Below are 12,966 nucleotides of genomic sequence, written 5' to 3'. Positions count from 1 at the left end.
GGGAAACTGATAGCTTCCTCAACAAATGGTGCTGGAAAAACTAGATATTCACATGAGAAAGAATAAAAGTAACTCATCTTCATGATACATAAAAATCAATTCAAAATAGATTAAAGACTTAGCCAAGTCAAAATAGATGAAAGAATTAGACCTAAGATCTGTAAACCACAAAACTCCTAGAAGACAACCTAAGTTTCTTGAAATTGGTCTTGGCGGTGATTTCTTGGCTATGACACCAAAAGCACAAAGCAACAAGAGCAAAACAGACCAACGGGACTACATCAAACTAAAAAGCTTCTGCAGAGCAAGGGAAGCACACAACAGAACGAAAGGCAACCTACAGAATTGGAGACAATATTTGCATACCACATATAGTCATATATCACTTAATGACAGGGATACATTCTAAGAAGTGTGTCATTAGGCAATTTCATAGTTGTGTGAACTTCACAGAATATACTTACACAAATCTAGATGTTATATAGCCTACTACATACCTTGGCTATATGGTATAAACCTATTGCTCTAGGCTAAAAACCTGTACAGCATGTTACTGTACTGAATACCAAAGGCAACTGGAATATAATGGTAAGTATTTGGGTACCTAAAGATATCCAAACATTGAAAAGGTACAGTAAAAATACAGTATTATTTTATGAGACCACTGTCATATATGTGGTCTGTTGCTGACTGAAATGTGGCATAGGACTGTTTCTGATAAGGATTAATATCCAAAATATATAAGAAACCCCTACAATTCAACAGCAAAAAAAATCAACTAACCTGATTGAAAACTGGGACAGGGACTGAAGAGACATTTCTCAAAAGAGGGCTTCCAAATGGCTGACAGGTATATTAAAAAATGCTCATCATCACTAATCATCAGAGAAATACAAACCAAAACCACAAGGTGTCGCCTCACACCTGCTAGGATGGCCATTATCAAAAAACAAAAAACAAATGTTGGCGAAGAAAGAAACTGGAACCCCTGTGCCTCGCTGGTGGAAATGTAAAATGGTGCAATCACTATGGAAAACAGTATGAAAGCTGCTCAAAAAATTAAAAAAAAACAACTACCATATAATCCAGTAATCCCACTTCTGCATATATACCTAAAAGAAATGAAGCAGGATCTCAAAGAGACATGTGCACTCCCATGTTCACTGCAACATTATTCACAACAGCCAAGGTATGGAAATAACCCAAGTGTCCACTGACAGATAAATGGATGAAGATAACATGTACCTATATACAATGGAACACCTGTCAGCCTTAAAAAGGAAGGAAATTCTGACATGTGCTACAACTTAGATAAATCTTGAAGACATTATGCTAAGTGAAATAAGCAAGCCACAGGAGGACAAATACTGCATGATTCCACTTCTATGAGTTATCTAAAATAGAACTCAAAGACAGAAAGTAGAATGGTGGATGCCAGGGGCTGAGGGAGGGAGAAAGGAAGGGGTGCTATTCAACAGGCATAAAATTTCAGTTAAACGAGATGAAAATGTTCTAGAGATCTGCTGTACAACATTGTGCTTATATGTAACAATACTGTAATGTACACTAAAGGAATTGTTAAGAGGGTAGATATCATTATGTTTTCTTGCCACAAAAAAGCCTTATGTATACTTGCAAACTCTTGGACAGTGTTTTCACAGAGGAAAATATGCACAGATGGCTGAACTCAGTGCCACCAAATTACTATAGCAAACTTGCATTCCCATGAAGGGCACAATCAGGTTTCACTTAATCAGCCTTCTCTGCTTATAGCAGCTCATGGAGAGCTGAAGGCAAAGGGAAGCCCTAAAGGCAAATAATTAGCAGAGGAAGACCTCAAGAGGGAGATGTGGGAAAAGCAGAATATACCGCAGAAAGCAAAGTGTTTGGCAGATAGGTTCAAATCTGAATGGTAGAGTTCTCAATTATTTCAATGCATAGAACAGCTAAGGAATTTGATACTGTACATGCTGTGTCAAATATCATGTCAGTGAGAAATGAACAAATCATTTTTAGCAGCCAATTTAACACAATGAATCAGAATCAGACAAGATGCTTCCAAAAGGCTTCCTGAAAAAAAAACAAACAAACAAAAACTCTATAACGACCTAATATTAGAACATGTCCAGAACTAGTTTCCATGAACTCAGGCCATAATTCTTTTTTCTTTTTTTTTCCTTTGAGATGGGGTCTCACTCTTTTGTCCAGGCTGGAGTGGCATGATCTCAGCTCACTGCAACCTCTGCCTCCAGGGCTCAAGTGATCCTACCACTTCACCTCCCAAGTAGCTGGGACTACAGGTGTATGCCACCATCTCCGGCAAATTTTTGTATGTTTTGTAGAGATGGGGTTTCACCACGTTGCCCAGGCTGGTGTCAAGCTCCTGACCTGAAGTGATCCTTCTGCCTCCACCTCCCAAAGTGCTGGGATTACAGGCATGAGCCACTATACCTGGCCCACAATCCTAACATAAGACTTCATGTGAAGCCTTCTAGATTAACTGTATGGAGGCAAAGTAAAAGATTAAAAACATAAATATTAAGGGTACTAATTATAATCCTTATTATCTGAAGAAGGTAGTGACATAAATATTATTAAATAGTAGGTAACAATTTAGATTTTGTTTTTGTCTACTATATTCCTTTCTCAATATTTTTCCTTATTATTTTTGCCAATATTAGATTAGGGTTAAATTTGCATTTCTTACAGACAAAATAACTAGACGGTGGAGAGTACTGTACTCACTATCCAATTTAAACAAAAACATTCTCAAGTCTGACTGTGTAACTTTGAAAAGTGAAACATGCACAGACAGATGCAAAGAAAGGAAAGATTCTTGAATGTTTGAACTCTATTAGTATTTCTATTCTTATCCTTTTCAACTATATAAACTACAGTTTTCAGGCCACTACTGAGTCAAATAAAGATAATCTCCACGAACAGACGATTCATGACTTTCTATTTAGTCACCATATACACAATTTATGCATGTGTATTGAGTACCAACCTCATCTGAATCCAGAAGGGCTGGAAGTGCTCTGCAGAGAGAGAGAAATACTGAATTGAACAATGTAAAATAAAGCCACAAATGGTTCATAAAAGACATTGGAATAATGCAATTTAAAGCCTTTTTATAATTATCTAAGATTTGAATTTTATTAATGGCCCTTGTAGGGAAAATAAACAGCAAATACAATAAGCAACAGTTACAGAAATTGTAGAGAAAAAAAACGTATTTTGCAATGTGACAGGACCAATGTTTCATTAAAATTATAGCCCTGGAAAGGAACTAAAAAATTTCAAAAGGAGTATCCCATTCATTTTAAGATCTACTACATAGCTAAATCTTTCTAAGCAGAAATGTCATCTGAATGAATAAACCCAATTAATTTTGTTTGCAGATTATTCCTATTCTTTTATTTTTCAGTATCTTGTATTTTCATGAGCATAACTTGCTCATTTAAAATAACAACAAAGTAGTACTAACTTTGAAATAGGATTCTTGTCGTAATCATTCAAAAACTTACACATCTGTCACAGAAGAAGGAACATTCTCTTCTACCCACTTCAAATCATCTTCCTGCTGGGAACATATAAATACCACTCGTTACTAAAATGCACCACATAATACATCTCAAGTAAGGACATAAAGGTCTTAAATCTTGTCTTTCGTAATTCTGTAGCAGTACATTCACAAATGGGACTGCTGACAGAAAAGTCAAGTATTTTACTTTTTAAAAACTTTTTTTTTTTTTTTTTGAGACGGAGTCTCGCTCTGTCGCCCCGGCTGGAGTGCAGTGGCACAATCTTGGCTCACTGCAAGCTCCGCCTCCCGGGTTCATGCCATTCTCCTGCCTCAGCCTCCCGAGTAGCTGGGACTACAGGCGCCCGCTGCAGCGCCCGGCTAGTTTTTTGTATTTTTAGTAGAGACGGGGTTTCACTGTAGTCTCGATCTCCTGAGCTTGTGATCCGCCCGCCTCGGCCTCCCCAAGTGCTGGGATTACAGGCATGAGCCACCGTACCCGGCCAAAAACATTTTAAAAAATCCCTTTGACCAACATCTCCCCAGTTCTCCCACAGCCCCTGGTAACCACCACTCAACCCTCTGCTTCTAGGAATTCAACTTTTTTAGATTCGACATAAGTGAGATCATGTGGTATTTGTCGTTCTGTGCCTGGCTTATTTTATTTCACCTAATATCTTCCAGGCTTCTTCACACTGTTGCAAAGGACAAGATTTCCTTCTGAGTCTAAATAGTATTCCACTGTATATTGAAATACACATTTTCCTTATCCATTCATCTACTGATGGACATGCAGGTTGATTCTGTATCTTGGCTACTGTGGTTAACGCTGCAATGAACATGACAGTGCAAGTATCTCTTTGACATACTGATTTCATTTCGTTTTGGTATATACCCAGTGATATGAATGCTGGATCATAAGGTAGTTCTATTTTTAATTTTGAGGAACCTCCATACTATTTTCCATAATGGCTATACTAACTCACATTCCTATCAACAGTGTGCAAGGGCTCCCTTTTTTCCATGTCCTTGCCAACACTTGTTATTTCTTCATTTGATAAATGCCATTCAAACAGTTATCTCATTGTAGTTTTCATTTGCATTTCCCTGAGGATTAGTAATGATGAAAATTTTTTCACATACTTGTTGGCCATTTGTAGGTCTTATGCTAAGAAATGTATATTCAGGTTCACTGCCCATTACTAAACTGGGCTATTCCTTTTCTTGCTACTGAGTTCCTTATATAAATTGGATATTAACCCCTTAACAGATGCAATGTTTGCAAATGTTTTCTCCCATTCTGTAGGTTGCCTTTTCACTTTGTTAACTGTTTCCTTTGCTGTGCAGAAGCTTTATAGTTTGATGTACTCTCATTTCTCTATTTTTGCTTTGTTCCCTGTGCTTTTGGGGTCATATACAAAAAAAATCATTGCCAAGACCAATGTCACGAACTTGCCTCCTGTTTTCTTCTAGTAGTTCTACTGAGGGTTGGAAGATGGGGCAAAGAACAAAGACGAATGGAAAAGTCATACTTACTGCTTTGTTAACTTTACTATTTCCATTGGGCTCTTGTTTGGTACTTCTCATTTTCATTCCCTCTGTAGAAGAAAACAAACGTACACTGGTTAACTCTGTGAACAGACCGACAATGATGGCAAAATGGATTCAGAACTTTTTTTTTCTTTTTTTAAATTAAAAGCCCCAAGGTTAGTTTAAGCTTTCTAATACTTGTGAAGTATACAACAGATGTTTCTCCATCTTTATATGTATGCTGGGAAGTTCAAAGCAAAATTTTTAGCTCACTTCTAGCAAGTACAATGGATACTTAATGTGCAATTACTTACTGAATTTACCATGGCTTCATCTTAAGATTCACACCCTTATTTTCTTTACCCTAACTTCATCCCATACCAAATATAGGAACAACATAGTTACAAAATGATAAACAATGTACTTATAGAAAAAGAACATTTAAAGTACTAATAAGAGGTGAATTTTATGACTACCAAAGCTTTCTTTCAGCATAGGTTCCTTTTGTTCATCTTCCTCCTCTTCCTCAGACAATGGTGAAAAGGCAAACCTAACACAAGGAAAAATTAGAAAACTTCAAAAACTGCTATACCAGTTGCATTTTACAAAACTAATTATTGAAACTGCAATTATAGTAACTCATTAAATCAGTTTAATAATAAAATTTCTTCCCCTTCAGAAAGCTCTTAATTGCCTATAATAGTAAGGGAGAAGCAGGACAGTATCACATATATGAGTGCAGGCTCAGCTGAATACTGCCTGTGACATTAGACTAGTTACTTAATCTCTCTGTACTCAGTTTCCTCATCTGTAAAGAAGGGGATAATAGAACACTACTAATAGGAGTGTTTTGTAAAAGTCAGTTACTACAAATAAAGTGCTTAGAACAATACCTGTGTCATTTAGTAGGCAGTCAACAAATGTTCATTCATAAGGATATGTATCAAATAGAATTAGGTAAATTCTCATCTAATTTAAAATCGCAGCGTTCAAACTGGGAGTTAAGAGAAGGCAGGCCTATTCCAGGTAATTTAAAATTTCAGCCTACAAGTGGGAAGCTCAGAAGATGAAGGTCTGATCTGGTATATCTCAGATGCCTCCTTTCCTTAACAACCTCCAGGAGATTCAGCAAAGCAGCTCCCAGACATGTAATTCCTAGAATGTTTTAGCTTTTATTTATTTATTTGAGATGGAGTCTTGCTCTGTTGCCCAGGCTGGAGTGCAGTGACATGATCTCGGCTCACTGCAAGCTCCGCCTCCTGGGTTCACATCATTCTCCTGCCTCAGCTTCCTGAGTAGCTGGGACTACAGGTACCTGCCACCACACCTGGCTAATTTTTTTGTATTTTTAGTAGAGACAGGATTTCACCGTGTTAGCCAGGATAGTCTTGATCTCCTGACCTCATGATTTGCCTGCCTCAGTTTCCCAAAGTGCTGGGATTACAGGCATGAGCCACCACGCCCAGCTGAATGCTTTAGCTTTGACCTCACTCTATACTTCCCATTTTATTGTTACCATTTTCATTCTACCTTGCTTTTAAAACTCCCTTTCATGAAAAAAATTCTTAATAAACTAGGAATAGAAGGGAACATCTATAACTTGCTAATGGGTAACAAATTCCATGGTAAATATCATAGTTGATGATATTTGAGAAGCATTTAATGTCAGAGTAAGATGAGAGGGCCCACTGTCATTGACTCTATTCAATATTATATAGGAGGGCTTAGCCAAGCTAATAATATAAGAATCAAAATTGAGGCAGGAAGATTATTTGGCAAGAAAGAAGCATGTAATGATTACTTTAGACAAAAATCTGCCTGAAAAGAAAATGTGGAAATTATCAGAACTAACAATGTAACAGGAGGGTTGCTGGGTATGATATACATTAAAAAGGCAAACTGGGCATGGTGGCTCACGCCTGTAATCCCAGCACTTTGGGAGGCTGAGGAGGATGGATCACTTGAGGTCAGGAGTTTGAGACCAGCCTGGCCTACATGGTGAATCCCCATCTCTACTAAAAGTACAAAAATTAGCTGGGAATGGTGGCAGGTGCCTGTAATTCCAGCTACTCAGGAGGCTGAAGCAGGAGAATCCTTTGACCCCGGGGAGCAGAAGTTGCAGTGAGCCAAGACTGCACCACTGTACTCCAGCCTGGGTGACAGAGCAAGACTCCGTCAAGAAAAGAAAGAAAGGAGACAAAGACAGAGAGAGACGGGGGGGTGGGAGGCAACAGCATCCTACATATTTGAAAAAGCTGTATATATTTTTAAAGGTTGCATTCGTAAGAGCCACAAAAATTTAAATCAGAAGTTACAAAACATAATTGAAGGACTAAAAAATGGAGAGATGCCATAGTCAAAGAATTGTCAAAAAAATATAATCTCCCTAATTCATTAATTCAATTAAGTTCCAATCAAAATCTTAATAGCTTTTCCTAGAATTAAACATCTAAATTTTTTTATTAAAAACCAAAAGCTGAGTGTACTGACATGTACCATTAGTCTCAGCTACTGAGGAGGCTGAGGTAGGAGGATCCCTTGAGCCCAGAAGTTTGAGTCTAGCCTAGGCAACACAGCAAGACCCCATCTAAAATAAAAAAAATTTTAAAATAAAGGGCAAAAATTTAACACCAAAGGCTTTTCAAAATTTTTTTTGAGACAGGGTCTCGCTCTGTTGCCCAGGCTGGAGTGCAGTGGTATGACCACGGCTCATTGCAGCCTCAACATCCCAGGTTCCAGTGATCCTCCCAACGCAACCTCCCTGGTAGCTGGGATTACAGGCACGCACTACCATGCCCAGCTAACCTAAACCTAAAACAATTTTTTTTTTTGTAGAAATGGGATCTTGCTATATTGCCAGGGCTGGTCTCAAACTCCTGGGCTCAAGCAATCCTCCCAGCCAGGCCTCCCAAAGTGCTGGAATGACAGGTGTGAGCCATCACACCTGGCCAAAGGTTTTTTTTTTTTTTTTTTTTTTTTTTTGAGAAGGAGTTTCACTCTTGTTGCCCAGGCTTGAGTGCAATGGCGCGATCTCAGTTCACTGCAACCTCCCCCTCCCAGGTTCAAGCAATTCTCCTGCCTCAGTCTCCCAAATAGCTGGGATCACAGGCATGCGCCATCACACCCAACTAATTTGGTATTTTTAGTAGAGACGGGGTTTCTCTAGTTGATCAGACTGGTCTTGAACTCCCGACCTCAGGTGATCCTCCCGCTTCGGCCTCCCAAAGTGTTGGGATTATAGGCGTGAGCCACTGCGCCCAGCCCAAAAGCTATTTTTAAAAGAGCCAGACAGTGTGCAGCTGAGCCTGCACTTATAAATATGATGAGAGGTTCAGGCCCTCCAGATACCATGATTTATCAGAAGCCTAGGCTAATTCAGACAGTGTGCTAGTGACGCAGGACCAGAACACAAGAGAGTAGAGAGCCTAGAATCAAAATTCTTGGTGCATGAACATCTTGCTTGTGATTTTTTTTTTTTTTTGAGACAAAGTTTCGCTTGTGTTGCCCAGGCTAGAGTGCAATGGCACGATTTCAACTCACTGCAATCTCCGCCTCCTGGGTTCAAGCGATTCTGCTGTCTCAGCCTCCCCAAGTAGCTGGGATGACAGGTGCCCACCACCACGTCCAGCTAATCATTGTGATTTTTAGTAGAGATGAGGTTTCATCGTGTTGGTCAGGCTGGTCTCAAACTCCTGACCTCAGGCTATCCACCCGCCGCCTCAGCCTCCCAAAGTGCTGGGATTACAGGCATGAGCCGCCGTGCCCGGCCTGAATAATTTTTTGATCTCACCTTAGGCTAGATAAGAATTTGCCAAAATAAGATGCAAAATGTACAATCCTTGAAGGGAAAAACTAACTCCATATTTCTGAGATTTATTATTGAAAACAGCATAAAAAAATCAAAAGATAATTAACTGGCAGAAAATATATGCAATACTTAGAACAAACAAAATATTGGCATACAAAATATATTAGAAATTCCTACAAATTGGGCCTGGTATGGTGGCTCATGCCTATAATCCCAGCATTTTGGGAGGCCAAGGTGGGCGGATCGCTGGAGCTCAGGGGTTCGAAACAAGCCTGGGCACATGGCAAAACCCCATCTCTACAAAAAATAGAAAGATTAGCCCAGTGTGGTGGTACACACCTGTGGTCCCAGCTACTCAGGAGGCTGAGGTGGGAGGATCATTTGAGCCCAGAAGGTGGAGGTTGTAGTGAGCCAAGGTTGCTCCACTACACTCCAGCCTTGGCTTCAGAGCGAGACCCCATCTCAAAATAAATAAATTCCTATGAATCAATACATAAGTGATTGTTACAGTCTGAATGTTGGTCCCCTCCAAAACTCATGTTGAAACCTAATTCCCAGTGTGATAGTGTTGGGAGTTGGGCCTAATGGAAAGCATTTAGGTCATGAGGGCTCCACCCTCATGAATGAATTAATGCTGTCATATAAAGGGTTTTCTGGAGTGGGCTCTCCCTTTTGCCCTTCCACCTTCTGTCATGTGACGACCCAGTAAAAAGGCCCTCACCAGATGCTGACACTGCTAGCCAACAAATCTCTGTTCATTATAAACAGTCTGTGATATTTTGTTATAGCAGCAGAAAATGGACAATGATCAATAAGCCAATAAAAAATAAGCTAAAGATCCAACCTTAAATGCAAAAAGTAACTATTAATACCATTGTTATTAAATATGCAATTTCCTTCAGGTTTCTTTCGGGAACATAATCTGGAAATACTTTAAAAATTACAAATACACATATCCTGCAACCTAGCAAATCCAAGCCCACTCATTAAGTATTTCTTGAGCATGTGCCGGTGTGTAGTGAGAAATTAACCTTCATTGACTAATGTGCGGTTATCTCTACACCCATAAAATGTCCTGTCTTTATTTGCCTGGGGACTCTGGCGGACAGTCTAACAGCATGGTTTATGATAGGGGTTTTGGGCCATGCCATATCAGTTCTAACCTCCAGAGGAAATGGTATCAGCCTGACTGCCAGGAGGGGTTAGAAACTAAAAGTCAGCAACAGAGACAGTATGTGATTGAGCCCCAGTAAAAACTCTGGATATTGAACGCTCAAATCAGTTTCCCTCGTTGGCAGTAGTCTGTGCATACTGTCACATATTTGGCTGGGAGGAGGTAACACATTCCAATAAAAATCTTGAGTGCTGAACATCAATGGGCTTTCCTGGACAGCAACAATGTGTTACTACATTTTTGTTGCTGGGGAAAAGAACTGACTTGAAGAGAGAGAGAACACAAGGAAAGAAAATACAGATTTCCCCAGATAGACCTGCTATCACCATTTTGTCGTAATACACCTTAACTGTAAGCATAACTGTATGCTGTGTCCCATGAGGCCTTCCAGTAAATCGCTGAACATTAGGATGGTCTTGAGGACCCTGACACACCGCAAACTGGAAATATCCCAAATGCCCATTAATAAGAGAATATGTTAATTTAATTGTACTACACATGTCCCATATTTATGCTCTCCATGAAAATGAATGAGTTCAATTAAACCTGTTACACTGGAAGGAATCTCCACAATGTACTGTTACAAAAGTAATGGAAGATTCCATAAGTGAACAGGGAAAAGACACATTATAATATACAGTTAACACTGAAGTCACAGAGAAAGGGGGCAATGTTTTAAAAGAAAAGGGGAAAAAAAATAAGAGGGAAGGCAATGCAAAAATTTTTTAATGACTGAGGAAGCGAAAATATTTAAATACAAATATAGCTAGTGAGTAACCAGTAGATCAATAGACAGATATAAAAGAAGGGTCTCCAGAATGTGAAAGTTCTTTCTCAATAGTGTGATTTCAGATCTCCTGTATTTTCTTTCATGACTTTTCTCTATTCTTTGACTTTTTTTGATAAACACACATAAAGTGCATAGTTTGAAATGACAGCAAGGCCATTTTCATGGAGTAAAAGGATTTCACCTATTTTCTATCTCAATCTTTCATTGGTAAGTCTGGTTATAAAATTAGTCGTTTATACCATGTTACCCTTTTCCTTCTTTGGTGGTATGGGTGTTTAATATAAGCTCTTAACCGTCTAAATGCAAATGAGGGGGGAAAAGAGGAAAAAAAAGGCATATTCACAAAATAAAGATAGGCAGTTCCTAAATGTCTGAAATTTGCCTATAGTTGTACAAATCAAATTTACACATAGATTTTTAATTTCAAAGCTGGTTATGTAAGTTTTAATTTTACCCTTTCTATCATTACAAAGTGAGCTGGGCTGCTGGTTACAGAAGTTTTCTTTCCTTCTAGACACTAGACAGGAGAGACTCAGTGTAACTGACACAATTATATCTTTTTTTTCTTTGAGAAAGAGTCTCACTCTGTCACCCATGCTGGAGAGCAGTGGCGCCATCTCGCCTCACTGCAACCTCCGCTTCCGGGTTCAAGCGATTCTTGTGCCTCGGCCTCCGGAGTAGCTGGGATTAGAGGTATGCACTGCCATGCTCGGTTAATTTTTGTAGTTTTACTAGAGGTGGGGTTTTGCCATGTTGGTCAAGCTGGTCTGAAACTCCTGGATTCATGTGATTTGCCACCTTGGCCTCCCAAAGTGCTGGGATTACTGGCATGAGCCACCGTGCCCAGTTGACACAATAGATTATATATCTATCTCCCTTGTTTACTATACAAATACTTACAGGCATACTCGGTTTTATGGTGTTTCATTTTATTGTGCTTCCCAGATTTTGTGGCAACCCTGTGTCAAGGAAGTCTATTGGTGCCATTTCCTAACAGTACTGTGCTCACTCTGTGTGTCAGCATTTTTTTTTTTTTGAGATGGAGTCTCGCTCTGTCACTTATGCTGTGCAGTGGCATGATCTCGGCTCACTGCAACCTCTGCCTCCCAGGTTTAAGCGATTCTCCTGCCTCAGGTGCCCAAGTAGCTGGCATTACAGGTGTCCACCTCCACACCCAGCTAATGTCTGTATTTTTAGTAGAGACGGGGTTCCACCACAGTTGTCAGGCTGATCTCGAACTCCTGACCTCAGGTGATCCGACTGCCTCGGCCTCCCAAAGTGCTGGAATTACAGGTGTGAGCCAGCATGCCCAGCCCCTGTGTCAGCATTTTTTTTCTTTCTTTCTTTTTTTTAACAATAAAGTATTTTTAAATTAAGGTGTGTACATTTTTTAGACATAATGCTATTGCATACATAGTAGACTACAGAATAGTGTAAACATAACTTTGATATGCACTGGAAAAAACAAAAAATGCATGTGACTCAGTATCTGCTTTATTGTGATGGTCTGAAACCAAACTTGCAATTTATCTCCATAGCATGCCTGTGTATTTATTACAAAATGTCAGAGCTGAAAGGAACTTCATGTTGCTGGGTTTAATTCCCCCTCATTATATAGAAAGGGAACTAAGGCCAGAGAGGTGGAGAGGCCACATGCCAAAAATCGTGAAGTTAAGAGGAGAGCTGAGATAGGAACCCATTTCTTCTGATTCCAGGCCCAGTGTTCCTTCCACTATATGACACAGCCCTGATACTGTCTCCCAATGCACCACCCCTAGTTGATGACATGGTCATCTCATGTTAGCAGAGTAAACAGAAGAGTCCAAGAACCTTTGGTTGTTTGCAGATGGTCGCCAGAGAACCATGATGACAAAGAGGATCATGGAGAACAGCAAGCGCCAGATGGCGTCGTCTACCCACAGCTCCCGCCAGTCCTACAATACAGGGGAGAAGTACAACATTTATAAACCTTATCTTAACCCCTTGTTCATAAAGCCTTTGGCATAGAACAAAAATCACGTATTTGTTCATTCAAGTTATGTTTACTAAGAGCCTGCTATGTGCTTAGTACTGTGGTAAGGGTGGGGAAACAAAGTGAATGAATGTAGTTTTTGCCCTTGTAGTGCTTACTGTTGTTAAAG

General features: G+C 39.6%; 1 protein-coding gene across 4 annotated transcripts in view; it reads right to left on the bottom strand.

Moving 5' to 3' along the window:
- LOC111529158 (transmembrane protein 87A) overlaps positions 1 to 12,966 on the bottom strand; it is a 64,533-nt gene that overhangs the window by 4,047 nt on the left and 47,520 nt on the right. For 3 of the 4 annotated variants that reach the window (XM_023196010.3, XM_023196011.3, XM_023196013.2), the window contains exons 15-19: positions 12,656 to 12,759; positions 5,530 to 5,603; positions 5,060 to 5,121; positions 3,528 to 3,583; positions 3,008 to 3,038 (exon numbers count right to left, since the gene is read on the bottom strand). In XM_023196010.3, the coding sequence (XP_023051778.1) occupies positions 3,008 to 3,038; positions 3,528 to 3,583; positions 5,060 to 5,121; positions 5,530 to 5,603; positions 12,656 to 12,759 (327 nt within the window). The remainder of the gene's footprint in view (positions 1 to 3,007; positions 3,039 to 3,527; positions 3,584 to 5,059; positions 5,122 to 5,529; positions 5,604 to 12,655; positions 12,760 to 12,966) is intronic. The other variant, XM_023196012.3, reaches the window with a different exon arrangement.

This window comes from Piliocolobus tephrosceles, unplaced genomic scaffold (genome assembly GCF_002776525.5).
Source record: "Piliocolobus tephrosceles isolate RC106 unplaced genomic scaffold, ASM277652v3 unscaffolded_108, whole genome shotgun sequence".
Taxonomy (NCBI): domain Eukaryota; kingdom Metazoa; phylum Chordata; class Mammalia; order Primates; family Cercopithecidae; genus Piliocolobus; species Piliocolobus tephrosceles.
The sequence above is the reverse complement of the archived record's forward strand: the minus strand, read 5'-3'. Positions and strand labels throughout refer to the sequence as shown.